The following is a 27599-nucleotide window of genomic DNA, read 5'->3' as shown; positions in this document are numbered from 1 at the left end:
TTTACCACAAAAACAATTTTTATTTATGAACAGATACGCACAGGAATACAGAGGTATTTGACAAGTCAAATATTATGGAATGTTCGTGAAATAGTTAAAATAAATAGATATTTGCAAGTGCCTTGTTCTGGCACTACCGTAGGAAATGCCCATTCCATTCAGTTTCTGCCGATGAACATCTACCATCGGGTTACAAATGTCAAGACCTTGAATTGGTCAGTCAATAACCTGACTACAAAGAAACCCATTCACAACAGCACGATTACACGTCTCTAGTTTATTCATTGCTGTCGTCTCTTATTTCTTTAATAATAGTTATTAAATTTTGAAGTCCAAAGATATAGCCAGTGTCCTGTCCTTCATGAACGACGCTATCTTCGCCAAAATACTTGCACGTCGCGTGAGCAAAGTCGATCATGCGGACGTCAGCCGTGACTGAGTTTGGGGAGTAGGCGTAGGCCCCCGCTGACTCATCAGCCGATTCTTCAGAGAGGTCTTCCAGGTATTCAGAGTCGGAATCCACAGTCGCTTCCTTGCCGTTGTAAATAATCAGCAGGGAGCTGGAGTAGAAGCGGTAAGACTCCCGTTTCTCCAATACCGATTTCAGTTCAGACAGTTTCTTAAGAACAGGTTCAAACAGGTCCCTGCGCAAGTACTTCCCGTTATAAAAAAACTGGTAAAGTGCTTCTTTAAAGCCCAGGACCGAAAGCTTTCTTCCGTGGTACTTGTTCATGAACATGAGTTGGCCAGAGTCCAGTTGATAAACCTGAGAAGAAAAACAGATGGGGGAATGCAAGGATCCATGTTGATTTAGGTTTCATGTCAAAACAGCAAAGCATTTGCATGGTTTCAATTAGTAGCAACAACTAATTACCAGGATTGGCTCGAGTGCGCATGAGGACAATTTACCACTATTAAAAATAGCCTGGCTGTTAGGGCATATTATACAGTCATTTCTCTCAAAACGTTTACATAACCAAGCTTAGCTCTTGCCCAACACCATTGCAGCCACATTGTCGCGTGCAAATCCCTCAAGACTTTCATCTCGTTTAATGTGGTGTGAGCACAGCCCAGCAAACATTTCATACTACGTCTTTCAGCTCACAATAAAAACAAGATGGCCTAAAAAGGCATCACTGTGATTAAAGGGACATAGGGGTCACATGGATTGAGAAACAATGCGACAAGGATTCCAGTTACTTTACTAATTAAGTTAAATGCTGTCAGAGAAGCTGGCAGTGTGAACACAAACTGACTCGCACCCTCTGGCTGCTGCTTCTAACAACATAAAAGACTGAGCATAAAATATTGGGACATATTCCACACAGCGTTTAACAGTTTTGTTCTGCTTCAAATCCCTAGGTCTAAACTACTCACTCAAAACCTCCTTTGCCTCTCACCATTAACATCTTATCATAATAATCCTTGTATTTAATATAGCGTCTTATCATGTCTTCAAGACGTCTCAAAGTGCTTTGTAGAATACTGTGAAGTGAATTTTCTGTATATTTTGTGGACGATCTTTCCTGCCATTAATGCTTTTAAACAAAAGTCTTAATTAAAAGTCTGTGCAATGCAATTCCAATGGCTGAGTAAAAAATCTTAGTTACTGAACCAAATGCCACTGAAAATTTACATATGACTGAATGTGTAGAGGCCGGGGGGGGTGGGGTGGTAACCTAGAAGCACTTGACATCAGATTACTCACTTCAAACCGAAAGATGTGTCTTACTTAGTGAATTTCACAAAAGGTGGTGTCCTATGTAGACATGATTGAAGCAAAGAATAAGATGGTTGCAAAATTAGGCACTGAATATCTCTTCTTATTCATCTGAAGTTCTACAACCCACAGGAATCTCTGCTGTGAAGCACTTTGTGATGTTTCAACAACATGGTAAGGCTCAATATCAAATGCAAGGTTTATTATTATTATTATTTTTCCTTGCTCTCTTCTTACCGCGCCCCTTCTCCTCAACATCAAGAGGTGGACATACCTGCATCCCACAGACTCGGACGCCAATGACAGCAGAAGTGCTTTGCTGACATTTGCGGATCTGGTTTGCCTTCTTTTCCTCCGAAGCATCATCCCCGTGCTGCCGGGTTCCCATTTTTAGGTCGAGGACGCATGGAACTTCGTATCGGCAGGTTAGGTTTTCCAATAAAATAAATTCTGGCCGGAGAGTTAAGGCAACACACCATCGCCTGAATGAAAAATCAATTTGCTTTGGTTTCTTCCATACATTTGTAATGTCGAACCAGAACACCTTCCAGGTTTTGTCTACAACCCACACTCTGTGAAGCCATTGCACACACAGCACAAGTGGAATCTAAGTAAGCACAATGTCAACTTTGCAGTTGATTCCAGAGGCAAGGTAGGTAAATATATCTTTCCTCAACCTATACAGCAACTTTTATTTGGTACCTTCACACAGGTATGTGTCTTGGATTGCTGTACAATGGTGAGGTTGGCTACTGAGCAAGAGAGAAAGAGGTTACCATAGGAGTGGTCAAAGAGGCCAGTCTTAAGGTGGGATTTAAAGAGGACACGAAAGAGGGCGTTCCAGGGGTTAAGAGCACAGTGGCTGAAGAGGGATCAATGGCCAGAGGGATCAGGGACGTGCAGCAGACTGAGCAAAAGGGGTGGGACTTAGCTCAAACCAAACTACTACCTTGCAGATGATAGCATCAATTTTGTAATTGATTTTGCTGGTCTCAGAAGCCCAGTGTTTGCAGACTTCCAAATTTCTTGGAAAATCGGCTTAGGCGGCCACGCTACTCACCAGAGGGCGTGCAGGCACTCAAGCCAGAAAGCGTTTACATCCTTCTTACGCTGAAGTAAAAAACTGGGGAAATTAAAGGGGTGGAGCAGTAGAAAGGTAGGACCAACCATTTAACCTTTCAATGTGTCCTTCCCCTAAGAGTGCACACAATATATGTATAGATCTAGATGTGTATCAGAACATTAACACTAATGTGTATGGATAAAACAGCATTATGAAGACATTTCAAAAACTGAGTGTGAAAACAAATCGAGGGTTGAGCATGGCCTATATTTAGAAACTGAAACTTTAATGTAGAGGAAATAAAGATTTAGAAACTGAAACTTTACCATAATAGGAACTAAAAGCTCTTCAACCTTCATACACAGGTCTGAGCAGCCCAATGGGAGTATAAGATAATGGCAGAGGAGGTGCCACAGAAATGGGTCACACTCATACTGTATAACAACAGGAAAGGATACTGTATTGGTTTCTGTGTTTGGCGTTATCCTTCATACGTTTCAGCTGTTGCTGATGACACTTCATGCTCCAAGGGTTATGCTTCACCTTCCCAGACTTCTTCTCTAGACTACAATATAACACTTCAGACTTTTTCGACCACTCAAATTCCTCTTCTAGTTTATGGCTGCAAAACAGAAAATGGAGCCAAACTGTTACATTCCATCTGTACAAATAGTGGTTGCAAATGTACACACTCACTGCACAATATGGGAACAGATGGGCATGTTTAAACTCTATATAGAGCACTGTCAACTCAGATTTTCATTGCAATTGAGAGGTATTACCAAGATCGCCTCATAATTCTAAAGCGTTTGATTTTTATAGCCCTGGAGAGTGTACAATGTACTACACAGGTAATTAAGAACAGCCTCCAATATCTGCTGCTTAGAAACAGAGCATTCACATTCTAAAGTAAAATCATGCTCAGTGCAGGTTTCTCAAACTGTCTGACTTTATCCCTTTCCAAAGAACAAGTTGCAGTAAATATGGTGCAAAAACACTAGATTTTTAGGATATTGAACCTTCCCTTGGATAGTAAATAATCCTCATCTTTCATAGTGCTTTATGTAGTCAAAGCATCTCAAATCCTTTACAAGATTCACTATAGTGTAGTGACTGCATTTCTAGGCAAGAGTGCCATGGCAGCCAATTTGTGCACATCATCGTACAAACAGACATTTTTTGACAACTTGTCATTGAATAAAATTAATGAATAATGAAACACACATTAACCATTAACCTAAAAGGTTAAACTTCAGAGGTGGGCTTTTTGAGGAAGAACTAAAACAAGAACCTCATTGTTCTGCAGCAGTTTCAGCTAAAACAAGTAAAGTCGAATTAACAAAAGCTTTCAGTACTGTTAATAAAATTAATTAAAAGCTTTTCATGTCTATGCTATCGCTAACTAAACTGATCAGATTTTTTTTGTCAAATCACAATATGGTTTAAAAAACAAAGTCCAGTACAAAATATCAGCCGCATAAAGTTTCAAGGAAAATTACTACAAAACTGAGGATGGATTTTAGTTTAACTTAAGTTTAGTTTAATTTAAGCAGTCACAAGTACTTTGGCTTGTTGGTATTAAAAAAAAGCAAATTGACTAGTTTACAAAAGATACTTTGAAGGTGAGAAATTAAGACAGTCGGACCGGACCCTAGGATGAGTTATAATTCAAACTCAATTTACAAGCCTTTGGAGGGGATTGGGGATGGGGGGGAAGGGGGGTGGGGGAAGGAAGGAGAAAGGGGGGTGGACTAAATTGAACGCTTCTGTACCAAATAGTTTACTGAAAACCAACCTTTTAATTTTCTCTTCCTTCCTGTTTTGCCTGACCCGATCCTTGCCGTAATTGTCATTTTCTAGTAAAACGGGCTTTTTGTTACTCCACCTTATAAGTTTATTTTTAGGTTCACAATCAGAGTTATCTACATTTTCCAAATCAACTTGGTCCCCTGATAACGGGTAGGCAATTAAAGACAGGTTTCCTTCTTCATCTTCTTCGAAACTGACAGAAATGACTCCTACAAGAGGAACAGAAAAAGGGAGCACTCGTAAGACAGGCAGTAATGTACATTTACAATACCTTAGCAACTAAATTGTCACTAGATTATACATAGAAACAGTGAAAACAAAACAGCCTGTTTGCTTACCCAAGCCTTCAGTTTTTATGCGGTTGTGCCGTCTTTCAACCTAACAAATATCAAAAAAACTAGACAAAGATACTTTTGTAATCTGGAAAAAAGAAACTTCCAAATTATACACAATATCCCACCCAAACACTGCACATACATCAGCATATGTAATAAGAATAGGAGTCAATAAAACAACTGAGACAAATGGGCTTGAGGAAGTTGTTTATTTGGACCCATTAATTTTCTGTGCAAGGAATTGAAAATTTATGTAATAGAGCAAACTTGGAGAACACCATTGTATCCAAATCTAGAGAAGGCCAATGCACTAAAAGTCTCCAATGATGAAACACAGTAGAGTAATGCAGTTCATAAAGCCAAATGATAAACGCTGATGCAGAATAGTGAATACAAAGCTTACTGATACACTGAAGTACAGAATTCTGTAAAGCTTTGTCAAACTCAGGTAAACTGTAGTTAAACAGACAAGCCAACACATTCCCTGCAAAACAAAAACCTACAGCTCTACATACAAGTACAACTTGAAGTCAAGAAAGCATTACATAGCAATGCTAATTAAGCAAAAGGCTCCAATAATTCGTACTTTAATCTGTCGTGCTCCAGTTCATGGCTGATGTAAAACATTACAGAATTTTCACTTTCCCTGTAAACTTTTCCACCGCAGTCGGTGACCTGTGCTTGCTGCTTTGCAAGTTCATTGAAGAGGTAAGTCTGATAGCAAGGCTGAGGCCAGTCGCTGGGTTGGCTCAATGACATTAGCGTCGCCTCTTATTTTGAACAGTCCAACAGCAGCCTGAATGGATCTTTTGTCATCCTGCACAACTGCCAGACACAGCATTCTGGATGAAGGAACCTGTAGTTCAGAGTCCCAGCTTCGTGCACTAAGCAGCTGGCCATCGAATAACAGCAACAATGGACCTAACCAGGGGGGTGGCGAAACCCAAGTTGTCCTTCAGACAGGGAGGGTTACTAAGGGAAGCTAGGACAAGGCCTAGGGCTTTATCCTGGAAAGAAAAACAAGATGGGACAAGAGGGGCAACAAGCCCACTCTCCAAAACACAAGACAACACATCCCTAAAAAGAACTTATTTACATCAAGCACATGATATGCATTACTATTGACCCAATTAGTTGATTCTGGCACTTCAGTGCTCTCTTATTGAGATAATAAGAACCATATTTTATTGAACACAGAAAAAGGTTAGAAACTTGCAGCTTTCTGAAGTTAGGTTTTCCCCCACCCCCCCATCTAATTAAAAATCTCACATTAAAATACTCTAATAGAATAATCTAATAGATTGGCACAACTTTACACTATATTCCACAGCCCATTATCAGTACTGAAATATTCCTGTTATAAATTTACTTTACTGCCCCTTCCCAACCCCCAAAAATTAAATCCATGAACATGATAGAGTCCACAGTGTATGTACATGGCTTTCTGCCCCTTTAATGAAAACTGCATGTGAGATTGCAACATCCAGATGTCGTCACTTACTGTACTAGGAACTTCCCCAACTACAGCCTACAACAGAACTGGCTGACTCACACACCCTGGTGGAGCTAGTTGTTCCAGTCGGTCGCGTTGCCTCAAGACGAAAGACGGCTGGCTGGCTCTGATTTCAGCTTTTCCAGCTCTTACCTCAACTTTAAAATGCCTGCTAAGCCTACTGAAGTACTGTTAGAGAGAGAAAAGCTCCAGTGGTTTCATTTACACTACAATTAAAAATAAAAAAAACACACACATTCTAGCACACTGGCACGTTTCATTAGTAATTGCATTATACATTTAAATCAAGTTCAGATTCAACACTGAAACCCAAGATTTTAGAAATAACATTTTCCCCACCTTGAAATGAACTTACCTGCAGCGGGCGGACGACCCTTAAAGCATAGTAGAGCACAGGCTACCCACACGTGTCACACAACTACACTGCGATTAGCTGCCAACTGGACCCACCTGTCAGATCAAGGCTTTCATCTGATAAATTTGAGAAAAACAAAGACACAAGCTTCCCCCAGGCCCAAAGATTCCCCAAGACTATCAAGGACTTTTGGCAAAGCAACAAAAATCAATTACAGAGACAGAACATAATACATTTCTGGGTGGCTGAGAGGTGAGGGTTTTGTACTTACCTTTATATTGAGGTGTAAACCGGCGCATCTCTGGAGGCAGTGTTTCATAGAACTGGTGTTCCCGCTGAATGAGGGGTTTGCAAATCGTCGTGTCATTAAATCGGAGGACAGAAGAATGCCCCCCCACCTGATGAACAAACGGTTCTAGGACAACTCCCTTTGCATAGTGCTCCACTTCCATTGCTCCTCGCGCCGGGCTCATCCTTAAAGCACATTAGACAAAACAAGTACTGCAGCTGTATAGACTGTAGCTACGCCAAGCTGGAGCTTTCCTTTTTTCCCCCTCGATGGTCAGCAGTTTGCAAGGATCCTGAAACAACAATGAAATCCCCAGGGTTCAGACTCTTTGAATGATGCAGCCTTTATGTTTGCCTTTGAAGTAGGTTAGACGTGAGTGGCAGTAAACAATCTCAGTAGACAGCAGAAACGCAACTGAGCTGAAACACTGGTGGAGCAGTGAAGTACTGAACTGTGATGTCACACACCCAAAAACCCCCGATCCAATTATTCTCCTCCTACGTCACAAAGCGCAACCAATGAACAGCCGTTTAGTTTTAATGGAAAGATGGGCAATGAGCCAAAAATGGGAAAAGCAACCGAGGGGGAGGGAAGCAGTGGAAGATCGCTGTCCTCAGCTATTTTCAACCGCTGCCCAGCATTTCCTTATCATAAAGGATCAAAGTACAAAATGGCATACTGCTTACGTCGGTAAGCAAGCCACCCACCCACCCACCCACCCACCGCCATTAAAAATAATGCAAGTCTACGTCCATCAATGAAGGATTAAAAATAAATTATTCAAAATCATTTGAAGTCTGCATTTTGAAACAATGGAACAAATATAAGACATCACTGAAAATCATCAGCTGCTCGGTATTGAACTGAAATCCTCAATCGTACGAGGAACATTTTCTTTCAAATTAATCCTAAACCGTTCCTAATTCTAAAAGCAATAGAACAAGACATTTATTTGCAGGATTTGAAACACATATCAGGCCTGGATGATTTCAAGCACTTATTTAGGGAGTCAAGACCTCCTGGTGCAAAAATGTTGACTGCTCACAAGATAGGGGTGGATATAGGGTTGCATGCCCAAATCCCAATAGGTTCTTAAAGCGATTGGATGTCTGGATGCCAGAATCTAGCAACTTCCCCACTAGGAACATGCAAAAGGCCAGTCCGTCATAAACACATTTCCCACAGGTTGGCTCTGCAGCATGTCGGCGGTATTGGGGGAAGGTTACAGGAGAGGAAAATAGCAAGTGTTTGAGTGTTAAGCGTTTGATACTCAGCAAAATATAACAGCTTTACACTACAAGATTCTCTCCCCCACGCAAATCGCGTAGAGCAACACTGAAGCTTCAGAGCACAATAAGCAGCAACAACTCAGCAATGCACCTTCGAGTGCCTATCTAATCACAGCTTATTTTTGTATAATCTGTTAATACATTTCGTAAAGAAAATTTATATTTGAAAACAGTAATTCAAGGTAATTGTATAACCAGAAAGCAGTTAAGCTCACAATGACAGGTTTTTTTTTAAAAGGGAGTGGGGGAAAAGACGAAAGGTAGCAAGTGGGAAGGAAGGACAAGGTACAATAAATTCTAAGGAATGTTTTTAGAACAAGTCTGAAAGAAAACTGGCAAACAAGTGGCGCCATCTGCTGAGTCAAGAAGCTAAGAAATCACACTGCCGAACACTTGAGAATACTCAGTGAAAAACAAACGCCCATGTTCTTGCTCTGAAACGCAGTCTCAATGAAGAACGAGACATTGCACGCATTCTTCAGTGTGCGACTACAATCAAAAACAATGCTACCACAGCAGTTTATTAGTCAAAACAATCTTTCTCCAAAGCGCACTGCAAAGCAGCATTCAAGAGTTTTAATGTCTTGGGATACCCTCCTGTTTTCTCCCCTCTCAAACGGGGCTGACTCATAATCAAATGCGCTGCACAACAATATTTTCTGAGCTGTTGGGACAACAAACGAGTCACTTGTGGAATGCAGCTGCTCAGAACCCAACGTAGGATTCAATCACACCACATCAACAACCACACGTTTCTCCCTCTCGCACAATGTTCAAAGTCAGCCAAATACTTCTGAGCTTTTTAAACATTCAGTGCCTAGTCAACTCTCAAGTTGCACATGGATTAAAAAGCCAATGGCTTTTGTTATTCTAGAATTTTGCTTTTTAAAGGTAACCGTATCCAAAAACAGTTTGGGCGAGGCTACGTAAATAGATCAGGCTACACGGGGATGGGATCTCCATTTAAAAAGTACTTCCTCAGCCAGCTTACACCAGTCAATTTCTCTTCCCCTATTCCACCTGGTTAATAAACCTCCATTTTGTCTTTGAATCTGGTTTCTTGTTAAAAACACCGCTTTAAAGAATTATACCCTCAAACACAGTATCTTGAATTACTAAGAATATTTAAATGGCTAAATTTTACACCAAATGACGATAACGACTAATTTTATACTGATCAAATTCAAACAGTCACTCCACTTTACAATACTTCGGGCGAAGCTCTTTGGAACGTTATCCTGACGTGAAAGACGCTAAACCAAATGTAACGATTATTATTAAAGGCCGAATCAAATGCACGCAAGGTGCCCAGACACAGCCTGGCTCAGCCTGCGCAACTTCTAAACTTAACTGAATTGGCAAGTGTAACGCAGAAGTCTGCTTGCTGCTCAGATTTCCCTTCCATCTTACCCCACCCCACAAGCTCCCGCTCCCAGGCAATGTTGTTTTAAAGCGCTTTTGAGACATCCTCCCAGAGTGAAACTGTCTATGTGTTAGCTGTAGTTGCTGCTGCCTCACACGGTTTGCACATGATGAATGTCAACAAACATTCGGATTTTCCACTCATCAAAGACCTATACTGTCAACAGTTGAATCAAAACAACAGAAATGGGACATTCATCCCACTGAGACAGGATCATGTCAGATTGTTTAAACCCACTTCCCTGCCTTTTCTCCAATGGGGTACAAGTGACTATTACCCACTGCACGAAAAGTTCACAAGTTTAATTTACACTTGTTATTTTGGCAAATTGCACGGAACACGATGTGAACGTAAAAATGTGGTAAAAACCCGAGATTTAGTTTATACATTTACATAACACAAAGCTAACCACACCACATGTTCAGCCAACAGCAAAAGTTGTAACGAATGTCAACTGTGATCAAGGTCATGGTTTTAACCTAGAACATAATGTTTCATAACATTACGTAAAGAATTTTATAGATTCTGATACAGTATTTACCAGCAAGCGTTTAATTAGTCTGCAACTTTACAATACAAGTACAAGGTTTGAAAAATGTAAATGCACCCATGTCTGTGCTAAAATATATCCGTGTTATTAATCATCACACCCCAAACCAAGCAGTTTTGTCTGATACAACTAGATTACACCACGCAATAAATTCCATAATAAGAGCTAATTGGAATTCCATGTTGTTGAGAAAACAGGAAAGGCAGTACAGCAGTACAGGACAGGACTGCGTAATCACAAGTTTCACATGACACAAACAAATTTGTGAGGTGATACTGAAAGCAATGTAATTACATCACGTTCGTCACGGAGGTGTGGAATCTGACATTTCTTCACTATGCACAAATAACCAATTGCTTACTAAACACAACCAAAATGATTCAGGCAGCCTTCCCTGGCGACCGACTTAAAATGTACACAGATCAACGCTAACCTATCTCACTTTTTACACAAGTGAAGTTCCAAAAATAATAATAATAATGTGGTCACTCAACCCACGACTGTTTCTGTGCACAAATGGCTGGTGAGTTTCACCCACAACACACTTCCTGTGAAGTGCTTTGATGACGTGATAAGGTGCTATATCAAATGCAAGGATTATTATTATTATAAACAACATACGGTAACACAAAACAATTTCATAGGTACATCTAAAATGCATTTCAATTGAATACATGTACTACTAAGAACAGATTAGCTCTTTCTAGTCTTTTACTCTCATAACTCAATATGCATCCAACGCTCGAATGCCTTGGGATTTTCTCCACTATGTATCTATGGAATCACTTGCTACATAAATCCAACAAGCACATAATTTTCATCTTCAAATCCAACATTAGTATATCCAACAGCTGGACCACAAATGGTCTTGAAAGTAGAAGACATAATTCTATTCAGGCTGTATACAACAGACACAGCACAAGGCTTCAAATACTCAAGACAGAAAAAAAAAGTACTCTAACATAAAGCTCTCACTTCACTATTCATCCCCGTAAACAACTGAGGACGGAATTCGGGAAAGGGCAAAAGAAGTAATTCTGAACAAAGTGGTTTAGCAATCCACTAAGGAAATGATAATCTCAATTTGGAAGTGGCAACTGCCATACTATGTTGGTAAAGTGCACAAACAACAACAAATCGCATTTATATAGCACCGTTCACGTGGGGAGGACGGCCCAAGGACCTGGACAGTGAATAGTTTGTACCTGAACTGGGGGCTGAAATCAGAGGGGGTGGAAGGGAAGTGGGTGAAAGTGTGAAGATGACCAAAGGTTGAAGATGAAGGTCTCAAGACTGGCCTTGAAGGAAGCAAAGCGGAGGGGCCTTCCAGTTCCAGAAAGTGGGGGCAGGAAGGCGGAAGGACCAACCTCCGATGGCAGGGAGAGCAGGGCAGGGGACACGGAACAGGTCAGGGCCTGCAGAGCGGAGGGAGGGGACAGGTTAGCAAAAGTTTTAGTAGGTTGCAGAGGTAGGGAGGAGCAAGACCTTGGAGGGCTTTAAAGGTGAGGACGAGGATCTTGAACTTGAACCTCTGGGGGATGGGGAGCCAGTAAAGCTGGGCAAGGAACGGGGGGTGATTGGCTCAGACCTTAGTGCAGGTGAGGACACGAGCTACAGTTCTGAATAATCTGCAGCTTGTGGAGGGAAGAGTTGGGAAGTCCAATGCTTCCAAAAAATATGGATTTTAAATAAGTGCTAAAATGATTCTTTTTGTTAACAGCTTGGGAGGAAATTAAATCTGAAAATTATTGAAAAAAGAGGCAACAAGTGGAAAATACAAATAGAAAGTACACTACATTTCTGCCAGCAACCTGCAGTGTTATTGAGTAGTTAAAAGATTACACTGACTTGGCAATAATACCTCGATTTTCCTTCATTGGTGGCTTTTACCCTGCAGGAGACTCAGAGATTAGGTATTACAGAATAGCAGAGCATTTTCCTACTCTGCAAAATTATAACACTGTTACCACTATTTTAGAATTGATTATTATTTTATTCAAAATTGACTGCATTGTGCTCTCTGGGTTGTGAGCAATGAACACTAAGAAATTGCTTGTGGACATACAAAATGGTCATCTCTAGAACAGATGAACTAATTTCCCTTAATTGAGTAAATTGTGTATTCATTGGCAAACATGGCAGCACAATTGCAAACAGCTATATCCCACAAACAGCCATGAAATGAATGACCAATTTCTATTTGGAGGATCGTTGGCCAGGACACCAAGATAAACTCCCTTCTCTAATAAACATTAGCCCTAGTCCTCAATGGTCAGGAAAGATGGTATGACTGTCCTCAGCAATGGCCTTGCTTTTCAAGATGCAATAAGAGAAGGGAGTTTCTCCTGGTGTCCTTGCCAACAATTCCCTAAGTAAAACAATTGATCATTTATCTTACTGTTCATGAGAAATTGCTCCTTCATTTGCCCATAAGTACACTTTACAGTTAAAGTCTGAAACGTTTCAAGATAGTCATAAGGCGATATGTCAATTATTACACAGGTGACTGCTTTTATTTAAGTTAACTCCACCCAACGCCTTGCGTGTGGTTATTTTGATACCAGTTAAGCTAAAGGCTGTTTTTTCACTAGGCAAGCTCGTGGCTGTTTTTATTGTTCAAAATAAGTGCTCACGCTGCTGGTCCTGAAGTTCATGCTTTTATTTTTGATTAATGGCATTTTCCAAGAAACGCTTGTAGAGACGGATGGTTTCAATTCCATTGAGGGTCAAATGGTACACAGCAGCTACAACTCTGGTATGTGGTCTGATTTACTTACGCCAAGACTCTGAACAGGCTAAAAAGGGAAGAGGGAGGGGGTAGGGGGGGAGAGGAAAAGAAACAAATGTCAACAAGCAGAAACTGAACAGGAGTTGGTGGGGGGGGGGGGGGTGGAAGATTTGTAATCCTAGAAGACACTAGCAATCCAATTAATCTTTTATAATCTCATTTTGAGTCTGGTAACTTCAATTATGTAAACAAGTATCAAATGGAAAAAATGTGAGATGCAGGTAGACCACACTGAAGATCACCAGCTGGATTCCAAAGGTACATCAAAACTCAATTCAAGCCCAGGATTGTTGAAAAGGGGAGAGAAATGCATAACATAGGGCAATACAGCACCAAAGATTTGGCCTTGATAGAAACTACTGTGAATAATGGCAATATTAAAGCTTTCTTAAGATGGAATTCAGGACAGCTAACATGTTACAGAATATGCTTTCAAAACTTTTGAGTTTTCAAAACCCAATTATTGGGGATATCTTCAGAACACCATATTCTAAGATTCAATTCATAAATTTAGAATCCCCCCCAAATCAACGTTTTATTTGTTAATCTTCAATTAACTACTCATTTGGTCTATAACTCAGGTTTACCCATAGCTTAAATTGTATCTATACAGATGCATGTTGGTTGCAAGCAGAACCATTAATGGTTCATTCCTAAATGTCACACTAAGACATTTGAATATGCAAACAAGCATTTGGGCGTTGCCACCTGCTTCAACATCTGTCACATTTCTCCAGGCAATGACGGGTTATTTTGTTATTTGTATACTTAATAACATACTATTTTTACACCATGAATGTGCTTGAATGATTGATTGCTGGTTTTACTGTAATTACTGTCAAGTGCTATGGCCATTTTGTCTATGAATGCAGCAACCAACTTGTGCTCATTACCTCACAAACAGCCAAGCGGTGAATAACCAATTTATCTGGAGGACTGCTGGCCAGGACACTTGGGAGAAACTGCCTTTGAATAGTGTTTTGGGATCTTTAATGTCCATCTGAACTCAGAAAGGACCTCAATTTAACATCTCATCCAAAGAAATGGCACATCGGACAACATTGAGCTCCCCCAGTACTAAACTGGAGCATCAGACTAGACCAGAGACAACTTGGACCCTGAACACAGCTGTCAGATGCCTGGCAGCTAGAGTTGAATTTTTTTTATATAAACCACTGCATTGCATCACACCTTCTTTGGTGTGTATTACTTACTCAATTTTCCAAGAAGCTGAAGCAACTTCACTTTATACTGGAATGCTTCAGACAAAGATTTATCACCAAAAAGTAATGCACATAGGAAAAAATAATGAACAATAAACCCACGTCTTGTAATCCCCAGCAAGCTGGAGCTTGTTTCACATTTTACAGCCACTGAACTAAAATATATGCAAGTACGCAAAAAGTACTAACAGGATTATAAAGGATTAGACAAACTGTTTTTTCCAACTGTGAAATGATTTATTTACAATTGAACATATTTAGTGAACATATTTTTCAGCAAACTCTTTTCTATCTGCATTTATAGGACAGTATCTTATGGAGAAATCTGCATTTGATATAGTTCTTACAACACGGAATGTCTCCAGGCATTTTACAGCAATTACTGTCAAGACTTGAACTGGTAGAAATGGGAATAGGCAAAATACCCCCCAAAAAACAAAAGTCCTCCATGTTTTGAGTAGACAAAATATAGAAGGGTTGGCAAAAAAAATTACAATGTAAAGGTGTCAAGGACAGAGCTAGATAGTTAAGACGGGACAATTCTTCAATAGTTACATTGGAACTTCATAGCCTTTGAAGCTATTTCTGTATGTTAATCACATTTTTAGTATATTGGGAAGAAAGTGATCAGGTATTCTGCAAGATGCTACATCATTCTGCATTATCATCATTAATAGCAGCAGTCTGACAAAATCCCAACACTGTATAGGCAGCAACCGAAATAAGGATTATGCATTGAAATTCAGATAGCGCTTGGGCTTTATTTCCTCCTTACGTTATCTACTCTAACCCATCAAATAGTGGTATTGCATAGTACAACTACAAACTGCATGTAAATCCAAAGAACACAAACATATCTGTATGCCAGATCTAGTAGTACTGCTTCTACCACCCTAAAAAGACGGTGTTACCATTGGATTGGACTCTGAACACTGGCAGTCAAGGTGTCGGGACAGATTTCAGTGGCTCTCAGGAAGCCTCTACTAAAATCCCTTTGCCTTGCATCTGCCCTCTTGGCTGTCAAAACCATGCTTTGAAACAATCTACGTCCTTGCTAAACTTCCCAAATTGCTCCGGGTCCTAACATGATCTGACGTGTTCTGAGACATTATTCTGTGGGAACGGTGCTAAATAAATGAAAGTATTATACCAATCTTAAGAGTTGGTTTGAACCCCCAAATAGGATTGGTTGTTTGTTATTCTCTGTGCACTATCATGCATTAGAGGTTTCTTTTATTGCTGCTGTTGGCAACTTGCAGAATGCCAGGTTATATCAGTCCCAACATACTGCAAGATTTGATGTCTAATGTTCACGTATCAGAGATGTCATGTTACCTAATATCAGGGTACAATCTTGTTGGCACTACAGTGGCAACAAGATTTGAATTATAGAGTCTGGCTTTCAAACAAACTGTTCCAGACTTCAACGATAGGATCCGTTGGGGTGAAAAAAAGACTAATTCATAATTTGCTAAGATTAAAATTCTCTTAAGAATAGCTGTACTGTATCTGATTTAGGCAGTTAAGATCACTTGAAAGATCAACTGCATCAGTCTATATATAATCCATGACTACCTTTATTTCATTAAACTACAATTCCTTTCAAAATATAAGCACAAATATTTGTAAGAAATTCAAGTACATTCTTCCACGTCAACACGGTCAAAAGTAGGAATTTTGCAAGTCACAACTTTCACAAATTAGCTGTTTGAGTTTTGCGCAACCGAGTATTCACTGCTTCAGAGAGCACTATACACATGGATTATATTTGTACAGGAACTGAAAACAATTTCTGTCTGGACTTTGCTTTCTTCCAACGTCAACGGTCCAAAACTGGCAAATAGATTGTAATACCCACAACTGGCAATGAAACCAGATCACCCATCCATTAAAGCTTGAAACAGAAATTCAAAAATTGCTTTTAAATCCTCTTTAAAGGAATGCAAACGATTACCTAAAATATGCCAAAGAGCTCTCCATACCCCATGGAGCTAACGGAAACACAAGCAGCTAGCAAAAACTACACATGTGCAAAGCTCGTGCTTTTTTTGGGGTCAGCCAGGTGTCTGATACACGTGGAAAACGATCACCATGCTTATTAAAACGGTGTCCCAAACCAGACACAGCTGATCTCCAGTTACACTACAGTAGATTAGATTATTCCCAAATGAACTGATCCCATCATTTGAGATTGTAAGAGGAAAAAAATCTAGATTTTAATGAACACAGCTCTATAAACTGGGACGATAATGGTGCAGAAGCTTTTTTTTTAAAAAAAATGTTTTCAGTTCCGTGAGATTTACTGTTACATTTTGACGGTTTGCCAAATCCTAGAAACCTGCAATCAAATTGTGTGCTGGATTTTCTAACAGCTCAGTCATAACAGAGTTAAGTGGGAATGAATAAGTCAGGTAGCATCTCTCTTGCTCACCCTCCCCAACCCCCTGCAAGAAAAGTCATCAAAGCCACAATCATCAGTGCGTCAAATAGCATTGAGTTGCTTAAATAATAATGCTTATATTTTGATTTAGTGCCTCACATGTTGGGAGGACGCCTCAAAGCGCTACAAAAGATAATGAAGTGTAGTGAACGTGTAGTTTGTAGGCAAATGTGGTAGTGCAGGTACAACAATGCCCCACAAAGAGCCGTGAATGGAATGATCCATTTTATCTGGGAGATTGTTGGCCAAATTCCCTTATCTTTTTGAATAGTGCCGCGGGATCTTTAACATCCACATGAAACAGGATAGAGAAGCAGGGAGCTCCTCAGATTGCACCACATTACCTGCTGGAGCAGATAACTGCATTCACTGCCAGATATTTAATCAGAATATTTTGCTGCTATAAGCAGTTTAATTTTTGAACATTTTAAAATGATGAATTTTAATTTTTAAACATTTTAAAATTAAAACTGTGAATACAGTTGAATCCCAATTACATGTAACTAAAGATCTTACAAAAAAAAATTAATATCAGAGAGTGCTACAAGTTAGACAAACACTGGATAATTTTGCCTCTACAGTTAAATCCACTTACACCAAATAATTCTTGCATTTAACTATACAATTGATAAACCACAAATAAGTTTCAATCCAATAAAAGGGACTTAAGTGATTAGATATCAATACATTTGACTATTACTGAATCTTAATCAATTGCATTTTCCAGTAAATCGTTAAAGGCTATATAATGCAATTCATTAAGAAGGATTAAATTATACTGTTGTCAGTTGAAACCGGAGATCTACATTCCAATATGGTTAGCCAGATAGCTAACAAGTATTTGATATTCAATAAGATATTTCACATTTCAGTGAGTTAACTAATTTCCTAAATTTAAAGCATTTGGATCTTAAGCTCTTCATTGGTGAAAGGGTTCCACAGAATTTGTAAAACCCAGTGAAAATCTCTTCCTCCATCACTGCACACTTGTTAATTCACAGTAAATGCTGTCAGACCAAACCACATTTTTTAAAAAAACAAATTAATCGCATTTTGAAGTCAAGAAAAAAACATCAATTGTCAAGCTTACTTTCAAAATTACTGTTGTTTATTTTCAACTGCATGCAAACTATAAAAATAGCCTAAAGTCAATGTCAAAAACAAAAGATGAATAGCTTCTAAAGCCAGGACAAATTTTAGTTAACCACATTGTCTTTTGCATAAACGTAAAACAAAACCTCAACGCAGAGTCTGAATGGTGCAAGTGCAGAACACCAGAGTAAATAAATAAGCTGACCTAAAAAGTTTCAACTCAGAAAAACGGGGGGTGTGGGGGAGACAGAAAAATAACCAAATCACACCACAATACTCAACTCTACTGAAAACTCAAGTCATGCACCCAGTTCCTCAGGCACACCCTTTACTGATATGTTATCAGTAGTTCTAAAGAGCCGCATGGTATCTAACCTAGCCTAGAGTTATATAATGCATACTTATATTAATCATATCATGGGGTGGGATATATGTCTAAACCTCTTCAAGACCTAAAAATGTACAACATTTTTGCCAAAAAAAGCCAGTGAGAATCAAACAGACAAGATCTTGTGTCAAAAGGAGAAGACTGCAAATAATTAACTATTTAAACGAGAGTCAAAACTGCATAAAGTTTTTTTTAAATAAACATGAATAAAAAGCAAGTTATGAAATGCTGCAAATCAAATTAGCATGATAAATGTCTGAGAAGTGAAAATTGTATACTGATCTGTAAACATAACAAAAACTACTTTGCCCATTTAAACAATGAACAATTTAGAAAGCAACTAGCTATACAGTACTCCAATGAAGGCCTGGCAGGTTGAGCAAAATAACAAATGCTCACATTCTCCAGAATGTGCCTCAGTCATTGTTTAATACAAAAATACCACTATATTTTACTGCTGAATGGTAAATTTTTGTCAGGTGTGCCACATAGCACATTAACGATGCACAGAGGCTGAAGGCACAGTCAATTTGGAGTTGTCAGCAAAACCATCACCTTGATGCTAACTGCTAAAGTGGCTCTGAACTGGCCCAGCGTCAGAAGTGGATTCAATTTGAAGCCATGGGTGTGGCAGTACACCACAAAAACATGAGTATGAACAGGTATGTGTTCAAAGCCTTTTAAAACTTTGTGATAGAAAAAATCCATCAGCCCCATAGATGGTTAAAACGCTGGTCAACTGATCAAGCCATACACAGCCACCCCCGCCATGTACCCACAGTACTGAGCAGTGAACACTCACTTCGATCCTGTGTTTTTCCCAGGCACCAAAAAAGCACCATCCAAAAAAGCAAATACAATTACATATGCAAAGCTTTCGATACTTAACTGGAAAGTTGTCAATGTAATCTGAGCCTATTATTAAACAATTCCACACCAATCCTGTCTTTTCATTCATGCATGGAACCAAGTATAGCATTCAGTATCTAAACATAGAGCTTTCTAGCATTTATTCATATCACCCTACATAAATAAACAAAGAGGCAAATTTGACGTTTAAACCTTAGAAGAGAATGTCCCAAATTAAAGCTGGACGCCGAGGAAACATTTTCCACGTGAAATAATTGAAAGGCACGGTGCTGTTGTTCATATTGGGGCTCTCATCCCATATTTAACATCTTCCTTTAGTGGAGTTTCATCTGAATTGCAGCAAACTGTATACGAGTCATCTGTTGCTGCCAATATGGTGATCAAGTCTGGGCAACAGAAGGGCAATAAAACTGTATGAAGTACCTCTGGGCGAGGCAAAAAGGAGAAATAATTATCAGCAGGGTTGCCATTTCTGATCATTTCTGTGACCCCTGAAAGATTGATGGGACCTGGCCTGAAAATAGGTTGAATTTGGCTAGAATGCTTCCTTGGTTGACAGCCTATGGATGTGCCTGAGTTTATGCCAACAGCTACACTGGCAATGTACCAGCTAGTGCTTATGAAATCTGCACAATTCTGGCCCATAAAGAAATGTGGGGGATGGGGAGGGGAAAGAGAAACAATAATTAGTTATAAACAATTTTGCAATTGTTTTTTTGGCTTGATCAACAAATGCACAATGAGGAAATTACTTCAGATGGCCTTTCAACCACAGATGTTTGAGGATTTTAGTTGCTTCAAATATTATTGGAACATAAAGTCACAAGAGACCTAATAAATCCTTCCCGCAACCTTGGCTTCAGTGATGTTTTGAAATGCTAACATTCTCCTCAAGTAAGAACACAGGCAAAGAAGAAAAACACGTTAGAATTCAGATTTTTCTTTTAAAAAACTACAGCAAGGAATACTTCAGATTTCAAAACATACATGTGCTCCATTTCATATCCCACCCCATTGGGAGTGCAGAAACAAATCCAGGTTCACAACGATTTGTGAAGCACTTTATTTCACAAGCACTTTAGACCAAAACAATAACAAGTTACATTTGTAATAGCGCCTTTCATGTTGAGGGGACGTGCCAAAGCGCTGGACAGTCAGTGTTTCGGACCTGAGCTGGGGGTCGGGATTGGGGAGGGTGGAGGGCAGGAGGAATGGAGTTTGGGTGATCAAAGGCACAGTCGAAGAGGAGGGTCTTGAGATGGGTCTTGAAGGAGGCAAAGGGAGGGACTGTGGGAGGGAGTTCCAGAGGGTGGGGCAGAGTGGCTGAAGGCTCGCTTGCCAATGGTCACGGAGTCTGGTGCGGGAGAGGACACGAGCTGCAGAGTTCTGGATGATCTACAGCCTATGGAGGGAGGAGTTGGAGAGGCCGACAAGCAAAGAGTTTGCAAAGTCAAGCCTCAATGTTTTCCATTGGGTTTATAAAAGCTTTTGAGACATTTCAATACTCTCCCTCATAACGCTTCAATGTCTAGAATTATTCTATTGGAATAGCTAAGTAAGATTTGAAAAGTTAAAAAACTGTGCCTCCAAAGCTTGTAGCAGTTTGATTGCAGTCAGACTAGTAAATGAAAAGTACTTTTTTGGATGTAACAAATTACAACTTTCGATTATGAAAAGGTAACATCTATCTACAAATTTCTTTATTATAGAATGAAATTGTTGCAGTCATTTGAGGTGGTTAACCCTCATTTTACGGAAGATGCAACATCAAAACAATGAATTCTCTCTCACCCTTAGTTGGCAAGCGGCATACGAGTGAAAAATGAAATCCAATTCAGCTGTAACTCATTCAATGCAATGGTACATCACTGTGAAATACTGAACAGACTAAGGTGCTCTCATATTTTAACTTATTAACTTATTAAAAATACTTGGCACAGTAGCCAAATTGCTTAAATTACCTTTCTGATTTATACCCAGGTGTTTCCCACCCCCCCAAACCCCATCAGTCCAACCTTCAACCAACCAAAGTTAAGCAAGACATTGAGTTGCAACAGAAGTTTAATTTACAATTTATGAATCATAAACTACTAACATTTCAGTTATTACATGTTTAAAATCAAACCACTTACTATTCCTAATGCAATAGGGGAATGAAAAGCAGAATAGCTACCTCTTAGATATCCCAAACCAATTTTCTTCTCTGCGACCCCCACCCACATGAAAAAAATCAGGTTTAGGTTTGTCTTGCAGCATTGATGTTTCATTGCCATGCAGTCTTGAGATAAGTTGACAAGAAAAAGCTTTAATCCACTTTTCTGAAACAGGTTTTACGGTGGAGCCCATGAGAATGTTTTAAACACACAAAGAGCACTTATACTGACATCAGCATTCAGCACCATTCTATCTCCTCGGGCAGATAACCCTAATTATGCATAATAGTGATTCTGTATGACATTCACAAATAATTAAATTCAGGTTTACTGCATGCAGCACATTTTGGATCAAAACTGTTCTTAATTCAGATTTAATTACAGTAAATGACGAAATTGGGTAAGATTCAAAGCAGAGAAACTCTGAAAATCATGATCCAAGCACAAGGGTTGGTGCCAAATTGTTACTTCTTTTTAAGAATTTAGCTCCTAAGTGAAATGGAAGCAGTGAAATCCATTCTAATTTTTTTGTGCAACTCACAACTAAATGTAACTAAACCTGCACTTTTAGACAGAGAATATAAGTTACAACTATGCAATTCAACAAACAACTCCAGGTGAGATAACTGTTAAACCCTGTGAAGATAAGTGATGGGCACAAACAGATGATAAAGCCAACATTTCCTCTTGTTATCACTGCTCTTCCAATTTAAATCAGTGATTGATATGCAGACTTGCTGCCCCAGAGCTCAAAACAGCTTGGTAACTATTACACCAAAGCTTAATTACAAGCCAAACAGCTTTCCCATCTACCTGATTAAGACAGCAGGTATATGGAACATCTGTAAGGTTAGTGAATTGCAAATTTTATACAGATTGGCATTTTTTTTTAAAAAATGTAAGTTTCACTTGTCACATCCGACAAGTCCAACTGAGGGTGGCAGAAAATTGCAAAGATCTCACTTTTCAAGAGGGATGATGGGAATATGTAGGGCATCAAAAAAAAATTCTCCTTTAAGATTTTGGTAGCATCAATTTTGTATTGTGCAGTGCAGCATGAACGAATAACAAGTAAACATTGCTCTTTGCTCAATTCAATTTTGTGTCTATAACCTACATGTGCTATACCAAGCAAAACGTACATTTTTGTTGACACACACAGTGTCAAGATTTTCATCTAAGAACAGTTGACTAAACAAGAGATTCCAATCCTGCAAGGGTCTGAATGCTCAAAATATGCCATTCTCTTTTTAGTAAATTTATTTTTGCTATTGATGCAAATGCAGGTAATCTTCTTAGCAGCTTCAATTAGCGCTGAAAATCTTCACCGTCTAAAACCTCAGGCTAAAAGGATTGCAATGTGTATATCAGCAGCTGCAATAAGTAGGACAACTTTTGAATTAAGGACAAAGCCACCCTCCCTGTAACAAAACCTTGCTGAGAATTAACTGACAACCTGGCAGAAGTAATGTTTAGTGAAGAGATATTTTAACCCAAATCCTGCAATTATTGAAAATTTTTATTCAAAATATATTCACAGAAAGGAAATGGGACAGCACCATACAGTATGTCAAGCCATTTTGATCTAGGATATGGACAAAAATGCACCATTGAAGATTTTAGAAAACTCATTCAGTCAGGTCAGTCAAAGCGCACATAATAATAATCATTGCATTTGATATAGCACCTAATCATGTCATTGAGAGGTCTCAAAGGATGTCCCAGAATATACTGCAAATTGTAGTGACTATATTTTGTGGGCAAAACTCAGCAGCCAATTGCGCATAGCAGTCTCCCACAAACAGTTGTGGATTGAGTGACCAAATTATTATTATTTTCTTTTTTGAAGGGATTAAAAAGACAGAATGCCTGTACAATTCAACAGAGGACATTTACTTAAATGAATGAACGTATAATTTAAAGAAACACAATGAGCGCTTTGTAGCATTTATGCATTATTATTGTATGTATAACAAAAATACCATTATGAATATGGCATTGTAGCAATAACCAGGAATAACCTATTTCATGTTCTCTTCTAACTAGTAAAAAAATAAAGCTATGAGCTTATTTTATAAAGCTCTCAGCTTCACTGGTCATTAATAAAATGGGAAGTGAAGAACATTTCAGGGAAACGGCACAAAGTAGTTGCTGACCGTTAATTCATGGCAGAAACAAGCAGGCGGCGAATTATGCAATTTGTTCAGCGTTGGGCCAGTGCTAGAACTGTACTGAAGAAGCCACCATAAACAGGAAGTCAGTCCTGTAAGAGAGTTTCACGTCAGTAACACTTATTAACTAGCCTGGGAAAAGATACCTCAATTTTCAACAGAACAAAGCACTCTAAACAGCCAGACAAGCAGATTATGACTACTATATTTACACAATCTTAAATAGTTCAGAATTCAGGAGTAAATTAGCCTTTAAAATTTTCAACGGTTGCTACAGGATGTTTAATTACCCTTAACTGTCCTGAGTTGTAAATACCAGAACATTTATTAGCCCATATGCTTAGAAAGACTGATAATAATCCTTTCATTTGATATGGCACTTTTTCACGTCTTCGAGACATCTCAGAATATACTGTAAAGTGAACCAACTGTATATTTTGTGGGTGATAGGCAGCAGCCAATTGTACACAGCAGTGTTCTACAGTCATGGATTGAGTGACCAAATTATTATTGTATTTGTTTTCTTGAGGGATTATTATCAGGAGTGTGGAGTAAGAAAACTTGTCCAAGGTTTCTCTCTGCTGGGAATCGAAACCAGATCTCTCGCTTGCAAGGCGAGGGCTCTAACCACTGAACAACAGGACCCCACTTCCTTATTAAATGCATACCCTTTACATTTATGTTCACCAAAACACACATTTACTGCATTTTAAGTAAAAATCTGGTGAAGCATTCCAAGCTATTTTAGTAATATTCCACTTCATCAAATGCAAGAATTATTATTTAACTCCTCAATTGTGTTGGGGGAGAACAACAACATTACAGTTGTATAGCTCCTTTCACATTGGGAGGATTTGATGGTGACATTTACACCCTCAGGAAGTTTTATTTTGATCAGAGGCAGCGATTATTCATTGAGTGGATGATGCACAGAAAATGGGAAGTAAATCACATTAGCCTTTCTGAAATACATATTTATTATGTATTTCACTCCTCAATTGTGGATAAATTGGAGCACATGATACAAAAAGGTAAGAAAACCACAAAGGGAGGGGCAGGGTGCTAGTGGAGTGTGGCAATTGGAGGAAATGTGGATGTTACAGATGGAAGGGGTGTGTGGCTACATCCCAAACCGCATCCACTCCACCATCAGCCATTACACCCCAAATTTACACCCTGCCTCAATCCCTCCTGCCTTGCCCCCTCTCTGCCCATTTTAAAATATAACAATAATCCTTGCATTTGGCATTTTCTGTGGGCAAAATGTAACAGCCAATTGCGCACCGCGATGTCCTACAAACAGCCATGGAGATTTGGGAGATTGTTCACCAGGACAAACTTCCCTTCTCTTTTCAAATAATACCACAGGATCTTGAACATGTACCTGAACATGCAGGCAAGACATCAGTTTAACATCTCATCCAAAGGATGGCACCTCCGACAATACAACAAACCCCCAGCGCTGCACTGGGGGTTGTTGCATTGCCATCATAGACAATATGATTTCAAGATCACAGCAGAAGACTTTCCTCTTCATCTGTGCCCACATCACCTCCCCTTGCTCCCCAGCTGAGCATCAGCTATCCTGTCTTGCAGCGCAAAAGGCACTCCGCTATATTTCAGGCACTGACAGCATCAGCATCCAAGGCTGCACTCTCCACCTCTCAAAACCAGTCAGGAACCTCGGTGTTCTGTTCGACCCTGAGCTGTCCTTTCTCCCTCATATCCGCGCCACAACTGGCACTGCCCTCCATCACCTCCGGAACATCGCCAGACTATGGCACTACCTCACCCCTCACGCTGCTGAAACTCTTATCACCTTTATCACCTCAAGGCTGGACTACGGGAACTCTCTCCTCGCCGGCCTTCCCGGCACCTCCCTCCACACTGCAGGTCATTCAGAACTCTGCAGCTCGTGTACTGTCTCGCACCAGACACCGCGACCACATCACTCCCACCCTCGCCCTCGCTCGCCTCCACTGGCTCCCCATCCTCCAGAGGATCGAATTCAAGATCCTCATCCTCACCTACAAGGCCATTCATGGCCTCGCTCCCTCCTACCTCTCCGACCTACTATCCCCCTACCTACCTGCCCGTACCCTCCGCTCCTCCGGTCTGCTCCACATCCCCCGCCCCAACTACCCTACCATCGGTGGCCGGGCCTTCAGCCTCTCAGCCCCGAGGCTCCAGAACTCCATCCCTCAGTGCCTTCGCCGCTTCCTCCCTTTCCTCCTTCAAGGCCGGTCTCAAGACCTTTCTCTTTGACCTCCTCGCTCCCTCCCCCTGACCATTTCCCCCCCAATGCTCGGGTCCCGACCCAACTGTCCAGCGCCTTGGGACGTCCTCCCGACGTGAAAGGCGCTCTATAAATGGAATCTTGTTGTTGTTGTTGTTGAGTGTTATATAAATGCTTTTTTTAAAAAAAAATGCAATATAACCACAAGTTGTCATTGCAGAACTGTAGGCTGTGGAGAGTGTGGGTGACTTGGTAGGTCGAGTGTGTGGCAAGCAGGGTCGAGTGTGTGCGGCTAGCGACCAGTGGCAACCTGGGGAGGAGGTGTGGCGAGGGGAGGGGGCATTTAAATGGTTGGAAAAAAATGGTCGTTGTTTTTTTTCCAAAATAACAGAAATAAAATAAACCCTAGTGAACGGCGGGGGGTGGGGGGGGAGAGGAACCGAGATGGCAACAGCGGGAGAGGGATGAAGAGTAAAATATAGAGAGTAACGGTCGTGCTGGGCGGCCTTGGCGGCTCGCTGAAGCCTCGGGCTGAGGTTGAGGAGGGAGCCGGGCCTGAGGGAGAGGCGGCGGCACGAGAAGAAAAGCAGAAGTCTCTGAGAAATTCAGACAAGGGCGGCCGGTTCCCGACCTCCCCGCGGGCCGGAGCGAGTCCCCGCGGGCCTGGGGCAGCGGCCTGCGCGGATTCCCCGGGTCGTTCTCACCTGCTCTGGCCGCCCGCAGCCTCCGGCCTCTCCGCTTCTTCTTTGTTCTCTGACGCTGTAAAATGGCGGCGGCGGCGGCTCCGTCCCGCCCTCCGGCCTGAGCTCCGCGCCGTCACCCCAGCAACAGCCTCCCCATTGGTCAGCGCTAAACACCCAATGACGTCGCCGCGGTCCCATTGGCTGCTCGGGAAGTGGTGACATCATTGCCAGCAATCCACCATCACCCCCCAAACCCCCAACAACATCCCCCAAACCCCAACCCCCCAAACCCCGAATAACATCCCCAAACAACAACCCCCCAAACCCCAACCCCCAACCCCAAATAACATGCGCCCAAACCCTAACCCCCCAAACAACATCCCCCAAACCCCAACCCCCCAACCCCAAATAACATCCCCCAAACCCTAACCCGAATAACATCTCCCCAAACCCTAACCCCAAATAACATCCCCCCAAACCCCAACCCCCAAACCACATTCCCCAAACCCTAACCCCCCCAAACCCCAAATAACCCCCAAATCCTAACCCCCAACCCCAAATAACATTCCCCAAACCCTAACCCCCCAAACCCTAACCCCCCAAACCCTAACCCCAAATAACATCCCCCCCAAACCCTAACCCCAAATAACATCTCCCCAAACCCTAACCCCCCCAACCCCAAATAACATCCCCCCCAAACCCCAAATAACATCCCCCCCCAACCCCAAATAACATCTCCCCAAATCCTAACCCCAAATAACATCTTTCCAAATAACATCTCCCCAAACCCCAAATAACATCTCAAACCCTAACCCTCCCAAACCCCAAATAACATTCCCGAATCACCCCCAAATCCGAAATAACATTACCCTAAACTCAAATCCCATCACCACCAAATCCCAAATAACATTACCCTAAACTCAAACCCCATCACCCCGAAACCAAACCCTAAATAACATTACCCTAACCTCAAACCCCATCACCTCCCAACCCTAAATAACGTGAACCAAACCCTAACACTCCCAAACTCTAAATATTACACCAAAACCTAACCCTCTCAAACCCCATCACCTAAACCCAAACCCTAAATAACAATATCCCAAACCTAACCATCACCCAACCTCTAACCCTCCCAAACAACATCAACAACCAATTACATTTGTATAGCACCTTTCATATCAGGAGGACGTCTCAAGGTGCTGGACAGTC

At 40.7% G+C, this 27599-nt stretch overlaps 1 protein-coding gene across 3 annotated transcripts; it reads right to left on the bottom strand.

Moving 5' to 3' along the window:
* On the bottom strand, nucleotides 1-26488 carry ip6k2 (inositol hexakisphosphate kinase 2). 3 transcript variants are annotated; one of them, XM_042339401.1, is made up of 7 exons: nucleotides 26412-26441; nucleotides 23457-23563; nucleotides 7067-7376; nucleotides 4579-4801; nucleotides 3242-3405; nucleotides 1995-2170; nucleotides 1-766 (listed from the first exon to the last, which is right to left on the bottom strand). In XM_042339401.1, the coding sequence occupies exons 3-7, from the start codon at nucleotides 7266-7268 to the stop codon at nucleotides 278-280; spliced, it is 1254 nt and encodes a 417-aa protein (XP_042195335.1). In that variant the 5' UTR covers nucleotides 7269-7376; nucleotides 23457-23563; nucleotides 26412-26441; the 3' UTR covers nucleotides 1-277.
* Between the last annotated feature and the right edge of the window lie 1111 nt (nucleotides 26489-27599).

The sequence above is a fragment of the Callorhinchus milii genome, unplaced genomic scaffold (assembly GCF_018977255.1).
Source record: "Callorhinchus milii isolate IMCB2004 unplaced genomic scaffold, IMCB_Cmil_1.0 Scaffold12, whole genome shotgun sequence".
Classification (NCBI taxonomy): domain Eukaryota; kingdom Metazoa; phylum Chordata; class Chondrichthyes; order Chimaeriformes; family Callorhinchidae; genus Callorhinchus; species Callorhinchus milii.
Note: the sequence above shows the minus strand (reverse complement) of the source record. Positions and strands in the feature narration are given on the sequence as shown.